The 26,976-nt window shown below is 43.3% G+C and overlaps 1 protein-coding gene and 1 long non-coding RNA gene across 8 annotated transcripts in view; one reads left to right on the top strand and one right to left on the bottom strand.

Moving 5' to 3' along the window:
• LOC146425602 (uncharacterized) overlaps positions 1–26,976 on the bottom strand; it is a 143,000-nt gene that overhangs the window by 7,009 nt on the left and 109,015 nt on the right. The gene's annotated exons all lie outside the window — the stretch shown is intronic.
• The window catches only part of LOC146425606 (protein ARK2N), a 139,691-nt gene that overhangs the window by 110,347 nt on the left and 2,368 nt on the right, over positions 1–26,976 (top strand). For 4 of the 7 annotated variants that reach the window (XM_085041646.1, XM_085041644.1, XM_085041649.1 and 1 more), the window contains 2 exons: positions 14,619–14,745; positions 17,985–19,309. In XM_085041646.1, coding sequence (XP_084897772.1) covers positions 14,619–14,745; positions 17,985–18,174 — 317 coding nt within the window. In that variant the 3' untranslated portion in view covers positions 18,175–19,309. The other 3 variants (XR_014846504.1, XM_085041647.1, XM_085041648.1) reach the window with 2 other exon arrangements.

Raw genomic sequence — 26,976 nt, 5'->3', positions numbered from 1 at the left:
CACACACAGCAGCAGCAGTCTCAAAACCGCAGCTCCCGCCGACACACACACACACACACACACACACACACAGCAGCAGTTTCGAAACCGCAGCTCCCGCCGACACACACACACACACACACACACACAGCAGCAGTTTCGAAACCGCAGCTCCCGCCGACACACACACACACACACAGCAGCAGCAGTTTCGAAACCGCAGCTCCCGCCGACACACACACACACACACACACAGCAGCAGCAGTTTCGAAACCGCAGCTCCCGCCGACACACACACACACACACACAGCAGCAGTTTCGAAACCGCAGCTCCCGCCGACACACACACACACACACACGCACAGAAGCAGTTTCGAAACCGCAGCTCCCGCCGACACACACACACACACAGAAGCAGTTTCGAAACCGCAGCTCCCGCCGACACACACACACAGAAGCAGTTTCGAAACCGCAGCTCCCGCCGACACACACACACACACACACACAGAAGCAGTTTCGAAACCGCAGCTCCCGCCGACACACACACACACACACACAGAAGCAGTTTCGAAACCGCAGCTCCCGCCGACACACACACACACAGAAGCAGTTTCGAAACCGCAGCTCCCGCCGACACACACACACACACACCAGAGCAGTTGCGCAGCTCCCGCCGACACACACACACACAGCAGCAGCAGTTTCGAAACCGCAGCTCCCGCCGACACACACACACACACAGCAGCAGTTTCGAAACCGCAGCTCCCGCCGACACACACACACACACACACACACACAGCAGCAGTTTCGAAACCGCAGCTCCCGCCGACACACACACACACACACACACACAGCAGCAGCAGTTTCGAAACCGCAGCTCCCGCCGACACACACACACACACACACACAGCAGCAGCAGTTTCGAAACCGCAGCTCCCGCCGACACACACACACACACACACACAGCAGCAGCAGTTTCGAAACCGCAGCTCCCGCCGACACACACACACACACACACACACACAGCAGCAGCAGTTTCGAAACCGCAGCTCCCGCCGACACACACACACACAGCAGCAGCAGTTTCGAAACCGCAGCTCCCGCCGACACACACACACACAGCAGCAGCAGTTTCGAAACCGCAGCTCCCGCCGACACACACACACACACACACACACACACACAGCAGCAGTTTCGAAACCGCAGCTCCCGCCGACACACACACACACACGCAACGAGCAGTTTTGAAACCGCAGCTCCGTGACACACACACACACACAAAGAAGCAGTTTCGAAACCGCAGCTCCCGCCGACACACACACACAGAAGCAGTTTCGAAACCGCAGCTCCCACCGACACACACACACACACACACACACGCAGAAGCAGTTTCGAAACCGCAGCTCCCGCTGACACACACACACACACACACACAGAAGCAGTTTCGAAACCGCAGCTCCCGCCGACACACACACACACACAGAAGCAGTTTCGAAACCGCAGCTCCCGCCGACACACACACACACACACACGCACAGAAGCAGTTTCGAAACCGCAGCTCCCGCCGACACACACACACACACACACACAGAAGCAGTATCCAAACCGAAGCTCCCGCCGACACACACACACACACACACACACAGAAGCAGTATCCAAACCGAAGCTCCCGCCGACACACACACAGAAGCAGTTTCGAAACGGTGGCACACCCACAGCAGCAGCAGTTTCGAAACCGCAGCTCCCGCCGACACACACACACACAGCAGCAGCAGTTTCGAAACCGCAGCTCCCGCCGACACACACACACACACAGGGGGTTTGGGTGGGGGGTTGGTGTGGGGTTTGCACACACACACAGCAGCAGCAGTTTCGAAACCGCAGCTCCCGCCGACACACACACACACACACAGCAGCAGCAGTTTCGAAACCGCAGCTCCCGCCGACACACACACACACACACAGCAGCAGCAGCAGTTTCGAAACCGCAGCTCCCGCCGACACACACACACACACACAGCAGCAGCAGTTTCGAAACCGCAGCTCCCGCCGACACACACACACACACACACACACAGAGCAGTAGCAGTTTCGAAACCGCAGCTCCTGCGACATGACACACACACACACCACACAGCAGCAGCAGTTTCGAAACCGCAGCTCCCGCCGACACACAGACACACACAGAGAAGCAGTTTCGAAACCGCAGCTCCCGCCGACACACACACACACACACACAGCAGCAGCAGTTTCGAAACCGCAGCTCCCGCCGACACACACACAGACACACACACACAGAGAAGCAGTTTCGAAACCGCAGCTCCCGCCGACACACACACAGACACACACACACAGAGAAGCAGTTTCGAAACCGCAGCTCCCGCCGACACACACACACACACACACACACAGAGAAGCAGTTTCGAAACCGCAGCTCCCGCCGACACACACACACACACACACAGCAGCAGCAGTTTCGAAACCGCAGCTCCCGCCGACACACACACACAGCAGCAGCAGTTTCGAAACCGCAGCTCCCGCCGACACACATACAAAGAAATAGTTACAAGCCTCACTGACACACAAAGCATCAGAATCCTCCACTGGAGACCAAGTCTCCGCACCTTTTTACAGAACTTCGACCAAACCTTTCACTGGAGATTCACAGAACTTCAGGCAAAGTCTCCCCCACCATCAGAGGCTTCCAAAATCCCAGGTAAAATTTCCCCACCTTAATTTCACAGGCGCACAAAACCTCACTCACTCCTCACTCTTTCTGTGGCTACGACATACTCTCTTTCCACCGGGAGACTCCTAGAATTTCCTCAAGAGTCTCCCCACTCTCCCGAGACGCCAGAAGTCCGCTGGGATTTTATCCCCGATCACTACTCCCCGGTAATGCCCCTTTACCCTTCCAAAAGCTTTCTATCCACCTCTTGAGATACAAGCCTTACCACCCTTTCCTTCTGAGTTTAGAAACTTCTGAAATCCCATGGCCAAGTTCCCAACTGCCTTCCGCTTGCTTGGGAACTGCTAGGTCCAGAACTCTCCCTCAATCTGACGCTAACACTCTGTATTGGTTTGAAAACAAACCAGTGGGAGATCACAAGTCAGGATTAAAATTTAACAGGAAAAATTAAAAATAAGTGAAATAATACAAGGAAAAAGCACTGACAAAGTCAGATACAACCTAACACCCGGTTAGGGTGGTGGTAGCAGTCCAACTGAAGTAGTTCAGTTCAAGTGGTGATCCTGTGAAGGTTTGGTCTCCAGCTGAAGGCCCAGTGGTAGCTCTCATCCTCTGGGAACCCAGTAGACAGGGCTAGCTCAGGCAGTTCCAAGGCCAGGTTATATCCAGGTGGGAATGCTTGGCTCCTCCCTCCTAGGCAGAGCATCTCACAATAGGATAAGTCCATGAGTCATGTGGTGGGTCCTTGATGGCCCATTGTCTGTTATCAGGGGTGGGTCATTAGCAGGTGATAACAGCTAAAGGCCCACAGCTGGTGGTAATAGAATACTTAAATACATCTATATTGTAACCAAGGACACACCCACAAAGATTTTCCGGGAGGCTCACTCACTTGTCTCCTTGCACTTTGTCCCTTCACTGGCCGACCTCCTCACGCAGGGATGGAACTGCAGTTAGGACTCCACACTCATTTCGTGGATCTGGCTGCCAGTCCACGTCTCAGTCACACTCATTCACTTTGCCTCCCCCCCTTGCCCACCAAACTGTACTTATGACCCCTTTTTCCCGTCCAGCCCCTGGTGCACCTGGCTTGTGGGCTACTCCGCAAACTTGAGGGAGCTCCAGGAACCTTCCTTCTTGTCTCCAGGGTATTGGCCAGCAATCTCCAACGGCACCAAAAGAAGCCAGCTGAGCCGCCTAAAAAAGATTGGTGGGGCCTCTCACCCGGAATCTTTCAGGGTCGTGGAGATGAGGCTTTTATCCTGGATTATACCCCAATTTTGAGAAACTACCCTCACTATTGTAAAATTTTAAGCATTTATTAACAAAAAGACAATAGGGGACAAAACCAAAAACTCGTTCCACAAAGTAGAGGGAACAGCACTAGGTGCTTAGCCACCAATGTGGGGAAGCCAGAGGCACACCTCATGGCTCGGGGATACAGTTTTTATAACCCCCTAACCCTACCTCCTTAAGGTGCTCCGATTGGCTCGTCGTTTCTAGGGTCTTCTGATAGGTTAGCTGATTGCCCAGCTATCCCTTTATGCTAATTAACACCCACTTCTCTCCCCTTTCTTAATAAAACAAAACTTTTGACAGGAACATATAACAATCAGAGGTAACATAACATTTAACAATTAACCATAACAAATCAATAGAGGTAGTCATAACATATACACAACCATTAACAATTAACCATAACAAATACCTCATAACCCTTTACCAAAGCCAACTCCATAACTTCATTTATAACAATTCCCTGTATTAACCGGGGAGTCTCCAAAATGATGGGCTTTACAAGGGAGCCACGGCAACTTCTTTTGGCTTTTGCATAGTCTATCACTCTGTAGAAGTTGACTAATTTCTTCTTTGTACTTAATAGGAGACATCTGTGCCAATAACAATCCCCTTTCCTTCCATATGGTTTCATGGGTGTGTATTATTCCAAAAACATGTTTTAAATCAGTCCATATGTTTACTCTTTTTCATTCAGTGATTTCTAGCACTTGGTGTAAGGTCGTTAATTCTGCTTTTTGTGCTGATATGTTACAAGGTAAAGCCTGGGCTTCTGTTACCTGGGTCAAGGTTCCTGTTGCAGTGTGCTAATAGGATTTTTGTATATTGATTATGTTCTAGAAATATCTACCTAGCCAGAGTCTGTATCCTCCCCTGCTGTAAGCTTATTGGTGTACCCTTTTCCCCTCCTTAGCTCCTCCCCTTTGGATTTCCCTGGTTAGCTGTTCGGAGCTAGCCACTCCCCTCTTCCCTCTCCTCCTAACCCTCTTCGAGAGCCTCGCTTGAGGTTCGCCATCTTGGATTTGCAGCCTCTTTTACCACCCCTTGCCTCTCCATCCCTCTTCGCCATCCCCGGACCCTCATCTGTGGACCTTAATAAATTCCCTGGAAATCTCAGATCGCGATCCTACACTTCTTTTATCGCCGTGCCTCCACAGCAGCTAACGTCCCTCATGTGCTCACTGGCATGTTTTGGCCCCGGGCGACCCCCTCTTTATGCGGTGTGGGGTGGTCGCCTGTGAATTGTGAGACTGCGCTGCCACAGGTTCCCACTGCATACCCAGCTGCCCATTTTCCATTTCATACCATACTGCTCCCACCAGTGTGCACATCCAGTTCTGGCTCCTGGATGGGATCGCTCTTGAGATCCAGTCTGCCAGAACACACTTGTTCAGTGGTTACCAGGCCATCACGGCACAAAGGTCTCTGGCTTCTTTTGAAGCCTGGAGAAACATGGCTGGGTTCAAAGCAATGGTTACCTAAAGTTCAACATTGTCCTGCTCCAGTAGGGCAATTTGGTATTTCAGCATTCTGCTGGCAATATTCAATGTTCTCCTTTTTGTTCCAAACCATGTGGGGCACATATCAGCTTTTGTGCTTCCTGGGTTAAAAGCTCTGCAGCTACCACTGCTCTCAAGCATCTGGGTCATCCTTTTCTCACATTGTCCAATTGTTTGGACAGACTTCTTCCATGACCTCAAATGCTGTGCCAGTACCCCTAGTGCCAGGTGCATCCTTTCATGCACAAATAACTCAAATGGTTTGATTAAGTGTGGGAGTCCCAATGCAAGGGTTGGCATTAAGGCTCTTTTAGGGCTTGAAAGGCCCTCTGACTCTCAGGAGTCCATACCAAGTAATCTTTTGGTGGAGGACCATAGAAGGGTTTTGCCAGTATCCTATAATTGACAATCCATAACTGACACCATCCGGCTATACCTTAGAAGGCTTATAGTCCTTGGCTCCAGAGCCTGGCAAACAGCTTCTTTTCAGCTGCTTCCCAATCTTCTTTCTTCCTGCAAGATCTCAAAACTAAGATATATTACTGCTTCCCTGCCTGTTTGTGCCATTTTCTTTGACACCCTGTATCCAGGTTGCCCCAAGAAATTGAACAGATTTACAGTAGCATTGAGGCCCTTCCTTTCAGCATTGGCAGAATATAATCTACACATTGTAGTAAAGTTTTGTCCAGATTTTATTTTTTCAGTTTTCCCTTTTTTTTCCTGCCAACTGATTGTCACATATAGTGGGGCTCTTTTGAAGCCCTGGGGTTGCACAGTCCATGTTAGCTGCACCTTCTGCCCAGTGTTTGGATTCTCCCACTCAAAAGCAAACAATTTCTATCTAGTCAAGATGTATTAGAGAAAAAGTCATCCTTAAGATCCAGCACTGTGAACCATTTGTATTCCCCTTTCAGTGCTGTCAAGGGTGTGTACAGATTAGTTACTACTAGATAAATATCAGGTACTTTTTATTAATGGCCCTTAAATCTTGTACTAATCTATATTCCTCATTTTACTTTTTAACTCGTAATATCGGGGTGTTATATTCTGACTCATACCCTTTCAATAACCCATATTCTAAAAATTTTTCTATAAGCTTTTCCAACGCCTTCCTTGCTTCTCACTTAATAGGATATTGTTTTTGCTTTACCTGTCTGGCTTCAGGTTGGAGAGTAATTCTCACTGGTTTGGCCACCTTTGATCATCCAGGCATCTCAGTTGCCCATACTAACGAGGTTACAGCATTTTCTACCTCCTCTGGGATTTCTTCCAACTCTTTTGATTCCTGTAGCATAAAAATCTTTGCCTCGATGGCTTTTGATTCTGGTATTTGAATTTGTATTTCCCCATCCTGGAAAGTTATTTGAGCATCCAAATTTCCCAATAAATCTCTCCCCAGCAAAGGGGTTAGGCATTCAGGCATATACAAATTGGTGTGTCCCCCCCACTGTTTTCTTAATTTAAATAGCAATAGTTGTAAAAAAAGGCCTATTGTCTTTCCTCCCTGTAACACCCACAATGCTTACAGTTTCCAAGCTAAGTTTTCCTCTGCATGTATTCAGTACTGAATAAGTTGCTCCTGTATCAATTTAAAAAAAATTACCTTTTCATTCCCCAGCAATAATGGAAGCAGGGGCTCAGCTGAGGATGGTTCCCCTGGTCCCCTTTTAGGGTAATTCTTCATCTTCACTTAAGGTCTTGAGCTTGATGGCTTGAAGAGACGGATTTAGGTTTTCTGTCTGATTTCCCCTGCCCTGGGGACATTCCCTTTTCCAATGTCCCCTTTACAAATTACCAAAATATACTTCAGCCACTAATTATTACAATGCAAATTGCCAAAGTATACTTCAGCCACCAACTATTAAAATATTCAACCAATTGTTTCCAAGTGAGGAGGTCCTGACTCCTAATTATGGTTTCAAATACTTTAGCAACTCTAACTGGATCTTCCCTATAAACTCCTGCCACTTTTCTCCATGACATTAAATCCACTATTAAAAATGGGCTGTTTCCTGTTACTGGACCATGATTCCTGACCACCTGCTGGAGGGGAGCCATCAGAACTTCCCTGACATCTCCCCCAACATCTCCTTGCTGCCTTCTAGTGCATCCAACAATCGGGCTAAAATCCTCCGATCCCCTAAAACATTCTCTCTGTTCCAGTCCACTTTCCCACAACCTACTCATACATCTAAACATATTCCTCGGTGATTGATCATTCCCCCCTCTATTCTTTGCTGAAGAGCAACCATCAGCTCTAAATCCTCCTCCTCTTCTCACCTGCACTTTAAGCACCTCTGTCCTATTCTGCACACAGAACAACATCTTCAACCCTTTGCCATTCTTTTCCTTTTCAAGTGCTAAAATTAATGGATCTTGTGGGGTTGTCCTGCATTCCTTTTGCCATTCTGGATGATTTCTTAAGGTGAAAAAACAAGTCAACATAAGGAACTTCATCACACTTATTCTCCCTTCTACAAAACAACATTAATTGCAATATGGTATTATACTGTAAGGTTCCATCCTTGGGCCACTTCTCTTGATCTTCCAGTATGTAAAGTGGCCACCACTGATTACAAAATTTTATAAGTTTTTCTCGTGTAAGGGGATCACCCCAAATTTGTTTCCAATGTTTCAAGATACATCCCAGTGGTGACACCTGTGATATCCCTTTCAAGGTTTTGTTTCCCGTTATAACCAATTACCATTTAGGAGCTCTTAGAAGGGACTCTAACCTTTCCCTGTTCCCACCCTAGTTACCTTTAAACCCAACCCTGCAAAGCTTTTGCTGCACCTTACAGGCAGGTTAACAGTTAACACCTTTAAAGTAAAGTAAAGAAGGCCTTTATCTTACCAGAGGTCTTGGTCCCATTTCCTTTGGATCGGGGATTAAAGGTTGTCTTGGACTCTAGCTCATACTGGAGCTCCAGCATGTCTGGCACAGCAGCACTCAGAGGTGGAGTCACCTCATTCAAGGCACGATAGTCCACAGTCAATCTCCATTCTCCTTCAGATTTTCGCACAGGCCAGATGGGGCTGTTAAAGGATGAATGGGTCCTGCTGACCACCCCTTGGCTCTCCAGCTCACGGATTAGTTTGTGAATGGGAATCACGGCATCACGAGTTGTCCGGTACTGTCAGCGGTGCACAATCGAGGTTGCAATCGGGACTTGTTGCTCTTCCCCTTTCAGGAGTCCTACTGCAGATGGGTTCTCTGACAGTCCAGGCAAGGTGTTCAATTGTTTTATGCCCTCTGTCTCTACAGCAGCTATCCCAAATGCCCACTTGAGTCCCTTTGGGTCTTTGAAATATCCATTTCGGAGGAAGTTTATACCCAAAATACATGGAGCCTCTGGGCCAGTCACAATGGAATGTTCTTTCCACTCTCTTCCAGTCAGGCTCACCTCAGCTTTCACCAGGGTCAAGTCTTGTGATCCTCCTGTAACGCCAGAAATAGAAATAGGTTCTGTCCCCACATGTCGCGATGGGATTTTCGTGCATTGTGCACCAGTGTCAACTAAAGCCTCGTATTCTTGTGGCTCTGATGTGCCAGGCCACCGAATCCACACTGTCCAAAAAATTCGGTTTTCCCTGGCCTCTACCTGGCTAGAGGCAGGGCCCCTCTAAGCATGGTGGGTATTTGTGTTAGAGGTTCCTTCAACGGAATCAGACATATTGAGTAGAGCTACTTCCCTTCTGGTGGAGTTCCTTCTCTGAGTCTTGCCCTCCTTCAATTCACGCACTCGTCGTGCCAGGACAGCAGTGGGTTGTCCATCCCACCTGTTCATGTTTTCTCCACTGTCACACAGGAAATACCACAACTCATGTCGAGGGATATATCCAGTTCTCATAGCTGAGGACCGTCTGCGTGGGGTAGCAGAACCTCTGATCTGTACTGCTGAGATTTGGAGAAGGCTGTCTTTAATCTCTTTACTGAGTTTCTCATGATTCTTCTCTATCTTATTTTCTAGTTTCTGCAGATTTGTTTCCACAGCTGAGATTCTTGCATTCATTGGGCTATGCACGACATCTGCATACGCTCGGAATTTCCTTGTCATATCACGCACAGTCTCATGCCCGTCATCTTGCTTCATAATGGCTAAAGCAGAAGCATACCCTGATGGCCCAAGCTTTAGGAGTTTCCGCCACATCACAGGTGTACATTCTATCCTATCTGGGTCTATAATCGGATCTGGGTTTGCTATGTCCTCTGAGAAGACAATTTCTACCACCGCCATTTCTCTCAAGCGTTGAATCCCTTGTTCTATGGTTCTCCACTGGGTTTGTTGCGAATAGAGATCGTCGGGATGTAGGTATCTTTCCCTCGCAGCTCTGATAGCTCATCTCCAGAGGCTGCTGCAGTCAGGCCCATCTCGTATAGTTTGGTTGATATCTGGGTCACGTGACACAGTCCCTAAATGCCTTGCCTCAGTAGGATCTAGAAGTGTAACATCGCCTGCGGCATCCCAAAGACGGACTAACCAACTAATCACAGATTTATCATCTCGTTGGACATAATCTTTTCTTAGGCTGTGAAGGTCTCTCACATTCATGGATTCAACAATGACCTCTGACTCAGTTGCTGACCTTGAGGGTCCCTCCCCACTGTCATCTGGGCAATCAGTCTTAAATTGGGCTTTCCTGCTCCTTGTAATAGGAGCAACTGCCACTGGCTTAGGCTCCCTTACTTCCTATTCTATAATATCCGACAGTGTACGATAAGCATATGCCAGGGCCCAACATATTGCACTGCAGTTGTCTCTGCACTTCTCTTTCAGATACTTCCCCACCTCAGCTGGTCTCGGGATTTGTCCAGGGGGAAATTCCCAGTCTATTGGGTCAGAGAATTTCTTTAAAGTTTTACCTATGTCCTCCCATACTCCACACCATTCAAATTTCCTCACATCTGGATTAGGTGCCTGCTCCTGCTCAGCCCCTCTGGACTTCTCAGCCCTCATTCTGGTAAAACTGAACATCATATACGTGGAAACTCCTAGGTAAAGCACCTGTACTACCAAGTTAATGGTCTCTTTAACATCCAGGGGAAACTGAATATTCTCAAAAGATGATATACCAGATTTAAATGGAAAGACATGGGTGAGGAGCCAGGAAGCTTCACCCTCTACTTCTCTAACAGGTTGGGTAATATTACTAACAAAACTCCAAAACAGGTTACTAAAACTAGAGGAGGAAACTAACAGAGCATGTACATCTTTAACTGTGTCCCATACCTTCTTACAGATCGTCAGTATCACACACATTACTATAACAAGCCGGAGTCGTGTCCCTGATTGGTGGAAATTATACATTAGGGACAAGATTGCCCCTACCTGTTGGTAGGGAAACAAACCTATGTGCCAAACAGACAGTATTACATCAAACAACCTCCCATCAAACAGCATAGTGACTACTGATGGTTGTAATTCAATACCAAGCGTTTAAAACCAGAATGCAATTATTAGGGTTTTTTCTTCACTTTCTCTAACCCCACAAAAGGTGTAGAACAAGTAATCAAGGCCCCACGTTGGGCGCCAAATACTGTCCCGGGTTAATGATAAGACTCTCTCTCCTCCGAGAGCGAAGGGCCCCGACACCCCCTCCCCCACCCACAACTGAACCTCTTAGATGGAAGTGAAGAAAAAACTATTTATTTGACACAACCACGCAGAGTGCCCTGCAAGGCACAGGGGAAGGGGAAAACCAAGGTGAAAAGGAGTTATTCAACCTGATTAAAAAGTCCTTTTCTCAGACGCAGCCCCTCTCCTCCTCACCCCGCCCGGGGCCGGGTGGAGCTCCCTGGAGAGCTCTGCTGTCCTCTGGCCCTCCTGGGTCTCCGGGTGGCAAAGCAGATCGAAGAGAAGGGGTCCAAACGAGGAAAAAGAAAAAAATGGGAAAAAAACCGGGAACAGAGCTCACTCCGACCCCCGTCCAGCACGCAGTCTCTGCCGGGCGACGAATCCTCCCCCGGAGCGAGGCTTGGGGAAAATTTTTTCAAAACAACCCGCGTTTCTCTCTTCGGCTGGGTGTAGTTAAAGAGACAGGACCACACATTTTTTCTTTCTTGGGCATATAAGCCAACGATAGGGGATAAAGGATTATCATAACATCAATCCAAGACAAGGTTCTCCCTGAAAATCCCTTGGTGCTGGCTGGAGGACCTGCAATCCCTCGGATCTGTTGAAATTCACCTGGGTTGCCAAAACTGTTACCAAAAATTTGGTAAAATAAAAAAATCTCCTTAACACCAATGTAGCATTAAGAAGCAGGTATTTTTTACTTGGCTGCATGCATGAGGGGATATCTCCTCCAAAAATCGTGCTGTAACAGCAGTAATATTCAGAAGAGGGGTGATGAGAATCTCTGAGATGGTGATTGTAAACTCATCAAATAGTTTAGGTTGAAAAGAACATTAAAGATCATCTCATTCCAACCCTCCTGCCATGGGCGAGGGCCCCTTCCACTAGACCAGGATGCTCAAAGCCCCAGCCAACCTGGCCTTGAACACTCCCAGGGATGGGGCAGCCACAGTTTCTCTGGGCAACCTGTTCCAGTGTCTCACCACCTTCACAGGAAAGAATTTCTTCCTAATATCTAACCTAAACCTGCCCTCTGTCAGTTTAAAGCCACCAGCACATGAACCAAAGTGTCTGAGCACTTCCATTTAATGTTTCTCTGTGTGCCCAGACACTTCTATTAAATAAAGAAATATCTGTGACAAATTTGGGGGCTTTCTGGCAGTCAGTACTATTTGCCAAGAAATGTTCAGCTGACCTGTAATGTTAGGAAAAGTCTGCCTGGGCTATTAATTTGTTTTAGGTTCAGCTGACAAATCTTTTTTTGTCTTGTGAGGTGGAAACTTCTCCTTCAGGTACCTGGCAGCACATGGGTTTCCTTCCCTTGCAAATCCTGATCAGATGTTGCACTAAGGGTCTTGGCTTTTACAAAAACTGAACATACAATATGGTCTCTTCCCCTCTATTTGCTTACATATTTTCCAAGTAATTTAAGCAGCCAGTAGAAGGTTTTCTGGGACTTATTTAAATTTCTTCTTTCTGTGGTCTCTTCATCTACCTAGGGGTATAATCAGTTCTGCATATTTGCACACCTTTTAAATTGGGTGTTACGTTATTGCTTCCTCCTCCTCTGTCCTGCATACTTAGACAAAGGGGTGGAGCTTTCAGTGCTGTTTATTCAATACCATTTTACGTCATAGACATGGGCGTGCTTTTGGCAGGGAAAATGCCATGGCCGGAAATGGAAGGGGGGCGATTTTTGTTTGACTCGCTCCAGCAAAGGGACCTGCGGGACCCCAACACCCCCCGCCCCACCGTTTTTCCCCCATTTCCCACCCCTACAGGACATTTTTTCAGGATAAGGGGCTGAGGAGAGACAGCGGCGCCGCTCCCGGGGGATGGTGCTGAAGTGACAACTCCATGACGCAGCCGAGACCAGTGGAGCCAGGGCTGCGCAGCTTTCGGTTCACGGTGGGACTGTTTCTCCCCTCCCCCCATTCAGTACAGCAAAGTGACCTGGAGCAACGGCACTGATTTCAGCTGAGTCCAGCCAAGCCAAGAGGGAGTCCAGCTGAGCCGAAAAGGAGGCCAGTGAGGTGGTAGGAAGAGGCAGTGAGGTGGTAGGAAGAGGCAGTGAGGTGGCAGAATCAACCCCCACATACACCCCCAGCATGGCGGACCGATGGTAGTGGCGGTGCAGGAACCTGGTGTCGAACTTAACAGGGAGAGACACTCACTGCCACTGCCACCACCACTGCTGCAGAGACAGAGCAGGAAAACCTCCACTGCAGATATGGAGCTGCTCCAGGCAGCGCCAGCACCCCTCATCCGCCATCGCAATTGCTCCATAAATCCCCCCCCCCCCATATTTTCTTTGTTCCAGGGGGCCCACATGACACCTTGCTTTTGTTGGTTAAACCACTCCCTCTTTTGTACAATTTTCTTTTTTATTGTTGAGTTTATTGCTATTTTATTTTAGTAAAATTGTGGCTCTAACCTTTTTTAACCTCTCGTAGTTTTGGGTTTGGGTTTTTTCTTCCCCTCCACTGTTGTGGGGGAGGGAAGGGGGAAGGGGCTCACTCAGTCTTAACCTTTTCCTCACTGTAAAACCCTTACATCCTTTCATCTTTGAAGAGATGTCTACTCAAACTAGATATACATAATATATTCACCGCCTCTCAAATTTCCTGCTTGACTAATGATTCTTCCCCTGTGTAATATAGATGAGTGAGTGGTTCCCAAGGTAGTGTCATCTGCTTCAGGGCTGCCCAGCATCCCCCAGGTTACTGCTAAAGAGATGGTAGAAGTAATTATCTTTTTTCGTTCCCTAAAAAAAATTTAAAAATAGAAGTTATCTTATTTAATTGAAATCTTATTTTTAATTGGTTTTTTAAATAATTTATTTTCTGTAGAAGAAATAATTTGGTCTGGTTTGTGTTTTCCATGCAATTATTATTTAATATGTCCCAATACAGCTTCACTAATTAGGGTTAAGAAGCTTCATACTATTTAGAGAGGACAGACTGAGGAACTGGATATCATTGTGGAACTGTAATTAAAAAAACACTGCTGTATATGGGACTTGAGAAAATCAGATTTTTTTTCAAGTGTTTGTAATAATGTTAGAGCAGATGTGTGAAGTAGTATGGCCAGAAACGGATGGATTTATTGCTTTTTATTCCATTGACTGGCTTCCCCTATTAAAAAAATATTAATTTTCCTCTGTGTGTGATATTTCTGTCCAGCCTATAGGCTTTATTTATCACAGTATCATGGAGTTTGATTTATTGGCATTAGATGGTCTTGTTTTTTTATGTCAAAGGGGTTTAGGCACAGTCTAACTCAGCATTGTCATAAAATAACAGCTGGAAATCCTAATTACATTGAATGTTCTTGATGTAACAGTTGGACTTTGTTCACATTTGTGTGATAACACCATCACTAGAGCTATTGAGGCTGGATAAATCCAGTGGTTATCCTGTATCAGGTGATAAACAGAAAGTTGGATAATTTAATCTAAAAAGATTTTCCATTTGCAGTGTTTTAGTGTTTTTTTTTTTTGTTCACTTGGAAAATTCCTTTTTCAGCTGATTTCTGAAAGTTCTTAAACATTGGCTGTATTTGCATTTTCCCCATCTATAGGTCATTTGGATCCAGGCTTCCTTGCAGGTGACAAAATATCTTTAAGTAATGCCCAGATCAATGAAGAAATTAATATCGCCTCTTCTGATAGTGAAGTAGAGATTGTTGGAGTTCAGGAACATGCCAGGTATGAATTCCTTTTTCTTGTTCTAATATTTATTTCATTTTATCAGAATATCTGTATTGCCAAAATTAATAAAGAAAAAAATGCTGACTTTCACTTCTGTAGTTATCCATCCATGACCAATGCCCAAAAGGTAACAATGTTGCACTCATGTTTTCTATTCCCCTGGTCACAGTGATATCAGAATGTGTTTTTCTTTAGAACATTACCAACTTGATAGGTATTTATATTAAGCTTGTGATTCGATATCAAACATAACAGGCTAAAGATATGTAGTATTAAAGTACCAAATATTGAGATACCAAATGTATAGACATTAGGAATTCAGATTTTAAAGGCATAATAATGAAACTAAAATATTTATGTGGGTTCTTGTTTCCTTTCAAAATATTAGCTTTAAGCATTGAATCAGCTTCTACTTTAATTAATCAGTAGTTGTAAAAATGCTATTAACTTTTCAATAGCTTATGTCATAAGATAGCCCCTTTAGATTGAAAATCATATCTTTATGAATCTTGGTTTTATTTCAAGATACAAGAGAGTTCAAATCCCCAAAGTAGAGGAGGGTGAGGAAGCCAGAGGTTTCTCTCAAGCTCAGATAGCTGTCCAGCTATGCTTCAGCTGTTATTCTTACTAGGCTTTTTTTTTATGTTACTCTTCATCTTTAGTCTATGATCTTTCCTTGGCTTAAAATATTACAAAGCAGTTGAACAAGTGTTAATTTGGTGGAATAAAAGCAAGTTTAAACAGTATACAGAAAAGCTCCTTTTAAAACTAGTCTGCTGCCTGGTGGATGCTTGGAGTCAGAAAAGGGGTGTGAGGGACAAAGCAGAGCTGTTCCTTGTTGTCCCTTCACCACATCTTTCTCGAGGAAAGGAAGAAGGAAGGTGTGTAGGACCCAATTTCCCAGGCAGGAAACTGTACAGATAGTGTGGGCACAGTCCAGTGCTGTTGGATGTAAAAAAGGGAAATTTTAAGGTTCCGAAGGAAGAGATTTAGTCTTTGCTTTTAGAATAATGAAAGTCCTTGCATGGGTAATTATTTAGGAAGATACTAATTCCTTAGGAAGTAGGTCTCCTGACTGTTTATCCAGCAGACCCAGGGCTTGGAGGATCTTTGTGCTAATAATAAGCAGTGTGGACTTGTCCTCCAATACTAGTTTGTGTAAATCTGTCTAGCACTATGTATGCACAACCCTTCTGTTTGCAGTCCCCTATTAAAAAACTTTCCATGCCGCTTGCCTCAATAATATTTACCGTATACAAGAATGGAAATGTGAAGTAAATGCAGAGTTGCTGTTTAAAATCAGTTTTAGTAGATATGGACTGAAATAATTTCAGCAAAGACAGACTTAAAGCACACTTTTGTGCTTTCCTTTGTTCATGTAACCATCTACCATCTCCCACAGACTAGTTTTTACTGGCTCTGTTGAATACTCACGTTTCAGTTGTTCAAATCCTATTTAGAATTGTATTTCTCTTGAAGGTCTAGGCTTGCATTTATGAAGTATTGATGAGCTTCTTTCAGGGTTATCTTTTGGAAAAGGTTTAGGTTTTTGATCAGAATTTTTACATGCTTAGTTAGTATGGTGTTTGGATTCTGTTCTCTTGCTCAGTGTTTTTTTATCATGCTCCATATTCCATGTCATTATTGGACTGGTGTGAGTTGTGACACCCTGGAGTTTGTTTTTCATTTGTAGTTTTCCAGATTATGAATGTATTGGTGCAGTTTTTCATCATTAGAATATTACTTGGCATCTTCTTAAGACACCAAGTCTTTTTTTTTTTAGTTTGTTTAATTTTTCCAGTTATGTTTAAAAATATTTCTTCTTAAAAGAAAGAAATCAGCTACATTTGTTAGAGTTCCAGTCTCTTATTGCTAATTCTTTGTAGATATGTACTTTAAGTATGTATTTTTAAGACTGAAGAAGTAAAAAAAAAGTAATTTTAAACATCAAAACATCACATCCAAAACTAAATCGTGTATCTGAGAAGGCAATGAGACATTTATATTCAGAGAAGTCACAGCTCAGAGAATGAGATTTTTCATTCTATTTCATGAAACTAATGAGAACCAAGAGAGATGAGCATAACCTAAGTAGTTCTGGAGAAAATAAATTGCATGACCTTAAATTAAATTTTAAAAATAAATAAAATATAAATGTCAGGGATGTTTGAGTAATGCATAAAATTTGGATTCCTGAAATACAGTACATGTGCGTTCATAAAGAAATGGGAAAAGCTTATCCCAGCAGCCAAAACACCTCCTACTTATGTGTGCAGCCACCATCAATGCTTATAAGAGGCAAACCAATTTTTGGAGCACTAGGTATCAAGTTTTCCTAGTGCTTGTTTAAGACTTACAGGTGGAAATGGAGTGATCATCTTAAAGACCAGTAAATTCTTGTCATCACTTCATCATATAACAAAATTGGTCTTTCATTGTGTTGGTTTTTTTTACTAATTATGATTAGCTTGTACTTATGTCATATCTACTATAAATGTAATAGGTAAAAATACTGTGCAAATAAGTAGATATGTACCTTGCTTCAGCAAGGCACTTGATTGTGTGTTTATCTTTAAATATATGATTTAGTCTCATTGACTATAATCACGGAAAGATTGTTTTGCTGAAGTCGGGCTGTACTGTTATCAGTGAGCATTTCCCAGCATGTTTGTAATTTTTAGTTAAGAAGACCAAAAGAAATATCAAATGTAATATCTATAATAATGTAGTTGACAAGATCTCTTTTTTAATTATTGTAATGAAAGTATCATTACCTCCTTATTTTAACATGGGTTTGATTTCATATAGAAAAATAGTTTTTCTTTGTCTCATCCAGCCTCACTTAAAATTTTTCTCTTTTTAAGTCCAACGGGTTAAAGTGCTAGCAGGAAACTATGCTTCTGAATAATGCATGGTATTACACATGATGGGGCAGACTTCTTCAAGATCCTTGGGATCCATGCACATATTTTGTAAGGAGTATCACTTTATACCCACTTGCAGAATTCAGTTCTTAAAAATAATTTAATCACCACCACCACCAAGTTTAAATTTAGTGTCAGCTTTGTTTACTGGGTATTTAAGATGTCATGGACTCTACAAATGGAAAATCCATGCGGACATTTTAGAGAGGGGCATGTTAATAAGATGTCTTAGTGATAAAACACTGCAGTTAAGAATCTTGTTCCTGAATTCAATAGTAGCTTTAATCCTTTGTGGTTTTTGCCTTGCTACAGGTATGTGCATCCCAGGGGAGGTGTGATTCAGAGTGTGTCTTCTTGGAAGCATGGCTCAGGCTCACAATACATTAACACTCAGCAAACACAATCATGGACAGCAGTGACTCCCCAGCAGAACTGGTCTTCACCCCCAGAAGTAGTAGACCTCACTTTGGATGAGGATACAAGACGCAAATATCTACTGTAATGCAGTGTCCCTTTGTTTCTGTCCCCACCCCTTCTCCCCTTTGTAGCACAGAAGTTCATTGTTAAAGCTTCAGCTTCAGAAGCCCCGTTCTTAGCATTACGAAATTCAAACTCATGATCTTTTTCATTTCCATAAGAATGTAATATGATTTCAATATAATTTAAAATGGTTTTACCTTCTCAAAGGAGGATTCCTCCCAGAATTAAAACCTATTAGCACCAAATTTAAAACACATCTACAGTTACTAATGTGTGTTAATCTGAACAAATAACTGTGTGCAGACTTATGTCCACCCATTCTTTCCCACCTCCAACTTCAGAACATTTTTAATTTATCAGTATATTGAGTTTGTTAGTATAAGTTAGTGTTTTGCTGTGTGAGCATCAGTGATTTTGAGAAATACTGTGTCCTCACTAATTTCAGTGGAACTAGGGGTATTCAATACTTCTGAAAATTGGGCCAAGAGTATTTTTGCCCAAGCTGATTTGGTTATTTTACCAGCAGGAGGGACTGTCTTTAACGCAAATGGCCCATAACATATGCACTGAACAGCTTTTATTTTAAGCATTTTTATTTTCAATACAAGTTATAGTTTACACTCTTTTCAGTTCTGAATATTCTATCTATTTGACTACTGTGTTTCACTGACCATTTTCCATGGCTTGGTATGGTTTAAAATAGTAATAATAGTGACTTAGTAGCACATTATTATTGCAAAAGCACACAAAAAAGAAAAGTAATAAAAAGGCCCAGCATCCCTCTCCTTTTTAAATAGAGCTGAATTTTTTTACCTAAATCTGAGTCTTGCCTGGAGTAGAAGGAGAGAAAAGAAACATTTTGCTCACAGTCCTCATTTCTACTGTTGCTTATTGCCTTCATTCACCATCTCAAAAAAACCCCAACCCTAACCAAATTCCCAAACCCCAGTCTGGCAAAGCACTTTAGCAGCTGCATAGCATTCAGCAGGGACAGTTTGCTGAAACTTGTGGGACCATTCAAGTACTTAAAACTCTGTCCTAAAAGGTGTTGCAGGATCACAACCTAAGGTGATTTTTTAAAATTATTATTATGTTTTAAGTAGATCTGTACTATTTTCCTGGCTTTAGGTCATGTCTCTTATACTAGTTTTGGAATTGTTTTTCAGGTATGATTCAGGAAACACTTTCTTCCAGAATATTTACTGAAGTCAGCGGAACTACTTACTTTAGCGGGCTGTAGTTTCTGTAGTGTATATGGAAATTCCTGCTGCTCACCTGTCATTTTGAGCCTTTTTCAAGGCCAAAACCAAAGATTAGATTTTAACAAGATTATATTCACTTTGAATGTCTATTGGTTTCAAATGCATGCTTAGCCGATAAGCCATCAGGCCAGAGCTGTTACCTACAATTTGAATTTTAATTAAGAATTCAGCCTTCAGCCCTGGAAGCCACAGACAGGCGCCTGTGCTGGTGGAAGGGGGGGCAAAAGCTCAGAGAATCTTTCTCAATCCCCCCTTTTCTTTTGTAATTTGTAATTCTTTACAAATCTTGTATGTCATGAAAGTAAATACCTTTCTCTATTTTATATCTAAGTTTATACTTTTGCCATTGAATATAAGCATCGCAATTTCAAGTACATAATATCATACAACAATAACTACTATTGCAGACAGTAAATAACGATGCAATAACACAAATAACTATTGCATACATTTGTTTAAGTTAGGATTAACATAATTGCAACAGCTTGTATTTATAACTGTACATACTCTTTCTCTTTTGTCATACAGCAAATCTATAGTTAATTGTGAGATGCTCTTTATCTTGATTTGCTGTGCTTTTATGGCATCTGCAGTGGCATTCATTATGGTCTCTACAATGGTAGAAAGATTCTTCTTTAGTTTACTTACTTTGGGCCAGGGTATAAACTACCTGGCAAAACTGAAAATTGGTGGGTTTATATATTAGTATAAAAGTTCTGAGTAAGCTTTGTTAGTTGAGGAACAACACTACTGGTATTTTGAAGAAAAAGAAGAAAGACAGAATCTATAGAAATTTTAAGAGGAATGTTAATTCTTTTGGCTTTCTTGGGCCTTCCATCCCCTAGCAAGTTTCTTTGGAGTCAGGGATGGCGAGAATTGGACACTGCCTCTGCTGTGTGCATGGCTGGCCCCACTATAGGGCTGGGCTTGGAGCTCTGTGCAGCACTTCCTCTGCTGTGTCCATGACTGGACCTCACTGCAGGGCTGGGATGCTCTGGGGGGGTGAGGTATTAGCAGTTCACTGTCTCACCCGGGCAAGGCCTGACCTGTCCCTTTCCCACACACCACACACACAGGCATTTTGAAGTGTTGCAGAGACATTAATTTTTCCAGTTTTGGTAGCTCACATCATGGCTCCAGACAGTGATCAGGACCACTGATAGCTTTTCTTGCTTGTAAAATGGGGTACTTTTCTTCCTCACCTTGGTAGAATTTCTAGCAAACAGAGCAGAAAGGAAAGAGGAAAGCATAAAGGATAACTGACTAAGACTCTCATACTGTTAGTTTTTGCTTGTGATCCATTAGGCTATCTTTTTCTCTCTTTTTCAGTCTTTTGTGTTACTCTCCGTAAATCTAGGTTATCTTTCAATTTACAGAAAAAATATGCTCACAAATATTAGCCACTCACATAAATCAACAGACGTTTAGAATCCTTTTATATGATTTTGCGAGCTTTTTCTAGGACTTCATATGTGCTACTGAAGAATGGCACTTTTAACTGCTATTTTAAATTTAAAATTATCTTTTAAATTGCAGAGCCCAAAGCTTGGCAGATTAGTCTATTACTTTTAGCGATTTTTCAAAGGCAGTATTTTCCTTTTGTGGGGCTTAGCATTCATAAACACTGGACAAACAAATATGCATTAAACAGCAACAGTTATAAATACTTAGTAGAATAGCCAGCCATCCTTTTGAAACCTTTTCATTTTAAAATGAAATTATTTTGTTATTGTTATATTTCAATTTTCACAAATTTAGATTTAAGCTCATTTAGCTTTCTCTTTTTTTTTTTTCTGGCTTACTTACCACTTTGCATCTGAAGCCATACTTGCCATTACAATTATTACAAGGTTTTGCTAGGATAGCTGACTGTGGATAACACTGTTCTGGAAATACAAAAAAACAAAACCATTTAATGTGTTTCATTTTGGCGTTGCAGCTTTTAACTGATTTACTGTATATTATATTGTCCAATATTGTTCTTTTGTGTCCTCTTCATCTGGAGTTTCACACTGGAGAGGAGTCTCTGGCTGTGGATCTCACAGTCGTGAGGGAAGTTAGCAGTTCTTTTGCTTCTGTGGCTTGAGTGGTTCCTTGTCTTACACAGCTTTTTGTCTGGTGAGGACACACTGAAGGATGTTAAAACAAACTTGCACAGTGATAACACATGTTAGAGTGGGAGAAGGATGAATTCTTGCCTCGTTTAACTCCCCATTGGAAATTCTTTTAATAAGTGAGAAATTAAAATTTAATAAACTTCCTTTTTTTTCTTATAATTTCTTAAATGCATGTATTACTCTATATGCATATTTAGAATTAGTAAAAATATTCACTATTTTGTCTTGATATACTTCGCAGGATTTTATAAGCACAGCTCTGCTGCTTGAGCTGACTATGTGAGAGGCAATGTTTCACTTATTTTAACTTCCTTTCATTAATGATAGTGTATTTTTCAAATTGTTACTCTTTTAGTACTTTTGAAGTCTCACTACTAAATACATTTTTTCCCCAGACCAGGGAGTGCCTTGCGAATCTTCCCTAGCCTGGGTCTGGAGATTTATCACCTGAATGCTGTACGGTCATGGGTTTTTTTTGTTTTTTTTTTCAACTTCCTCAAGGAGGCTGAGTCAAACCCCTTGTTTTTGGTTTTTTTTTTTTCTTAAATACTCTTGTTTTACTAGACAAGATTCACAGTACAATAACTGCGCTGGTCATCTACTCAGATGTTCTTTGAGTTAATAAATCTTTAGCTTGGTGTGAAACTTATGAGGTATATTCCTATTGTCAGCCTTCGGGCTTCATTTACCATCAGAGCTTTGGCTGCACAACTTTTGCAGACAGTGCGGCCAGCCTCTGGCTACATTCTGAGACAATCAATAGCCGCCAGCCACTGAATTTGGTAACTTACAAAATTAGCATCATGCCACCGTGTTCTCCAAAAGTGGCTGTCAAATTCTCAAAGCATGGGGAAGAACACTTTTTTGCAAAAGTTACTTGCCATGACAACCAACCATACAGAAAGGACTGAACCCTCTTGGGGATTTGAATTAAGCACACATTGTCACGTTCTTGGCTGCTTGAACAGCCCGGACAGTGGCTCAGAGACACACCTTGTCTCCACCTTCTCCTCAGCGGTTCTAAAATATTTTTTTTTCCTCTGCAGCAGTTAATTTGCATTTTTTTCTAAGGCAATTTGGCTGGCTGCTTGAAGGGTAAAGAATTTGAATTAAAAGCATTCGAGCAAACCTTTGTTCAAAAAACCAAAACGGCAACTCAGAGTAACCCAGGCAGGAGATTTTAACCTTGAAATAGTTAATTACAAAATTTGGTATATCTTTTCTACAGACATTTTTGCTTTCAGTGTCTCTTTGGCATCACTTTTGCTTTTGCCTTCTTTTATCTTTTCTTACATACATTTGCAGTATCTTTCTAACCAGTTTCTTCAGGGCTTATTCAGCCTTTCCTCCAGCCCCCACCCGCACTACTCCCTGGGGGTGCTCATTGTCCCACAAAGTCATTCTGGTGACCTAGACAGAACTCTTAACAGACAATTCACATTTCTAAACATTCCCTCTGCAGTATCTAAACGCAACCCTTCCCCCTCCTAGGCTCTCAGCAGGCAAGGCCAGCAGCACCACAGGTGATCGGTGTGTCCCACAGCCGCCCTGCCCCAGGGCCTGGCAGGGTCAGGGACTGCCTGGTGCTGAGCCCATAGCTATCCCACAGCTCCAGCTCGGCTCCGCACCTCCCCGCAGGCCCCCAGCCTGTGCATCCAGCCCCGCACCTCTGCGCTCACTCCTGCCGCTCCGAAAGGGGAGGATACAGGGAACTGCAGCTCACCCTGGGTCAGCTGCCAAAATTTTAGGCAAGATGGGGGAGGGTCCCGAAACACCTCTCCTCTCTTCCTTCTTTTTCCTTCCCCCTTACTCTTATTTAATTGCAAGCTCCATCTACTACAACATTCTATACAACCATATTTCAGCAGCTACAGACAGGAGCTCTAAAGAGGTACTTATTAGATTCAATTAGTTATTTTTATCTCGCGGGCGTCCCCGCATAAATTTATATGCCGGCAAAAATACAAATTAACACAGGTAAAATTTTGCACACACAGTACATGCACACACATTAAAAAGTTTCAGAAGCACCCGAGCAAATAGACAATATCACTTCCTCTCACAATTAATACACGTGCACTAAGTTTAAGTTTCACAACGGTTTCCACACACAAAACACAGAATTTTAATGGCAAAATCAAATAGAGCAATATTAGAAAGGTGTTGGGGTCTGAGTGTTTTCAATTCAGCAGCAAAAATCTTTCCCTTCAATAATATAATCAGCTCCCCCTCCAGATACTCCAAACCAACGGTTTATATATGATTTATACTCATTCACTCTTTACCACTCGCTTTGCTTTTCTCTGGCCGTTTCTGTCGCCAGAGAACGGAAACGCAGATAGAGCTCCGCTCTGGCTCCGTGTCGGTGACACGTCTCATTCATTCACACTCACACAGTAACAAAATAATGACAGTAACACAGTAACAAAATAACAACAGACAGAACAAAAATCACAGTATGGTGTAATACAGTGAGGTCCAACCCCTTAAAGGTACCTTTCACTATAGCGGGGTCCAACCCCGGGGTCCAACCCTTTAAAAGTACCTTTTCTTGACAGCGGGGTCCAACCCCTTGCCCGGGACTAATTTCGGGAGACCCAGTCTCCACCTACCCTCGGGGACTAGCACCCCGGACCTGCAGGCATTTCTTTTGAAAGTAGCAAATACCTTAATTTGGTGCAGATGGTCCTTAGTCTACTCCCACCGTGAGCCAGAGGACAGCTGAGCTCCCCCTGAAAATTCAGGGTCACGACTGGGAGGTCTGCCTACCCCAGGATCAGGCAGCCGAGCAGAGTCAGGGTCCCATCTGGGGTGCCAGTTTGATTCGCCCCAATCGAGCCCAGAGACACTTCAGAGACCAAGTCAGAGAAGTGGGTATTTGCTTTATTCGGTGCACCGGATGTGTGGGGAATTGTTTCCACCAAACACACAAACCTCAGTACCCCAAAGACACAGTGTTATAGGTAAAATCATGAATATTAATTACATTCTTCAGGATAGGAGTGGTTATACAAATCATTTCTCAGAAGTCATTAATATCATTAGCATGTGCACCACGCATGCTCTGTATATCCTGGTGGTCTTTGGAGACCCCCAAAGCCCCCTCCAAGGTGAAGGTCCTCCATGGGATGATTCAGCGGTTTCTGTGCTGGTTTCAAATGCATGCTTAGCCGATAAGCCATCAGGCCAGAGCTGTTACCTACAATTTGAATTTGAATTAAGAGTTCAGCCTTCAGCCCTGGAAGCCACAGACAGGCGCCTGTGCTGGTGGAAGGGGGGGCAAAAGCTCAGAGAATCTTTCTCAAGTCCTTCCATGAAAAATGCAAACTAACTCTCTTCATTTCAGTTAGTATATGATGTGACTTCCATGTATATATAAAAACAACTACGTCCTAACCAAGCTTACTCCAATTGTGCACTGTTTTTGTTTAAACAATTCATGTATTGTAGTCTGATGCAGGTTTTCTTTTATTTAAAACACTACATATTTTTTCTTAATCTTAACAAATTTGAAAGGGTGGTGAGTGATCTGAAAACTGCAATCACTGGATAGCTAGGAAGTGGTTTGGTTTTAATTTTTTTTATTATTTTTGAAAAAGAGCAAAAGGTGCCTGTGTGATTTTGCTCTTCTCAGCAGGAATGTGAAATATTAGTCATTGTATGGCTAAGAACCAATGCACTTGGGGCCTGATCCAGAACCCACTGAACTTTAGTATGCATTGGCTCAAGCCTTTCAGAGTTTAGCAGTTCCTGAATTGCTGGAGTGTGAACTTGGAATCTTCTATAGTGAAAACAAACCATTGCTTAGAATGTAAATGTTAAAACGTGCAACTCTTGTTAAAAATTCTAGATTGGTTTTGACAGTCATTATTTAGTTCTCATTTCCCATCTAGTATTTAAAGGTCTTTGAAGAAAAAATAATAATAAAACAGAATGGTTTTTATATATATATATATATATATATATATTTTGGGTGCAAGATAAGACCTTCTGTTTTTTGAAACAAGTCTGTAGCATAAAGGTTAAACTATTTTAAGACAAAATAAAATAGCATATTATTTAAATAATATAAATTTGTTTGGGATTTCTTTCCACTTTCATCAGTCTGCTTTGTCACATCTCCAAGCTAAAGCCCTAAGCTCTGGGTTACAGCTGTCTAAATTCAGCACTGTTCCCAGCTGTAATTCATTTAATTTTGAGCATTCAGAATGTAAAAGTGATTTCCTGACTGCAAAAGCTTGCTTTTATCTGCCAAACCAAGGCAGGACCACCACTTCTCCCTGTAACACTGATGGGGGATGCCAGGGGATGTGCAGGTACCAGTAACAAGCAGCTGCTGCCCATCATAGAACCATTAAATGGTTTGGGTTGAAAGGGGCCTTAAAGACAGTTGGCAGGGATACCTTCCACTAGACCAGATGGCTCCAAGCCCCATCCAACCTGGCCTTGAACACTTCCAGTGATGGGGCAGCCACAGCTTCTCCAGGCAACCTGTTCCACTGCCTCACCACCCTCACAGTAAATAATTTCTGTCTAATATCTAATCTAAACCTGCCCTCTACCAGTTTGAACCCATTCCCCCTTGTCCTATCCCTCCATGCCCTTGACAAAAGTCTCTCTCCAGCTCTCTTGTAGCCTTTTTAGGTACTGGAAGGTGCTCTAAGGTCTCCCCAGAGCCACCTTCTCCAGGCTGAACAACTCCAACTCTCTTATCCTGTCTCCAGAGCAGAGGTGCTCCAGCCCTCTGAGCATCTTTGTGACCTCCTCTGGACTTGCGCCAACAGATCCACATCCTTTTTATGTTGGGAGCCCATTGTGCTCTGTGAGATCCCTTCCAGGCATGTGGTTTCTACACAGCCTCCATCTCCCCACACACGGCAGTCCTTCAGGTGTCTGAGCAACCTTCACACCAGTATTTCTCGGACTGTACCCCCTTGTCCCATCCTCCCAGCTTTCTTCTGCTGGTCAATGAGACCAATGTTACACTCAGATTTTCTCACACAGCCAGATAGTGCTGACAAGCTCAGACCTACTGCCATTTGAAATGGATGTGTAGACTAGCTATGAAGCTCTGGGCAGGTCCTTGCAGACCACAAGAGGTGGTGCCACGCTGAACAGCATTTGGTAACCACTAAATTATACCAGGGAATTTACAGCCACAAATAAAGAGACGGGTGGTAAGTATAACTGCTGCGCTAAACTTAAGGTCCCACTGCCTGCCAGTCTTCTCATAGGCAATATGGAAATAGCAATAATAATAATAATAACTCATTACATTTCCAGCTAAATAGGGAGTTTGCTTCAGTTTTGATGTTTTTATCCTGTGAGAAGGCTCTCAATGGTATGAATGAGGAGAGACATTTATCCATGTATTTTAAATATCAAGATGGGTAATGAGAGTGAAATTGAGTCGGTTTTCAGCCCCACTGAGTTCTTGGCTTTTGT

Source organism: Lichenostomus cassidix, chromosome W (assembly GCF_008360975.1).
Source record: "Lichenostomus cassidix isolate B80296 chromosome W, HeHo_3.0, whole genome shotgun sequence".
Classification (NCBI taxonomy): Eukaryota; Metazoa; Chordata; class Aves; order Passeriformes; family Meliphagidae; genus Lichenostomus; species Lichenostomus cassidix.
Note: the sequence above shows the minus strand (reverse complement) of the source record. Positions and strands in the feature narration are given on the sequence as shown.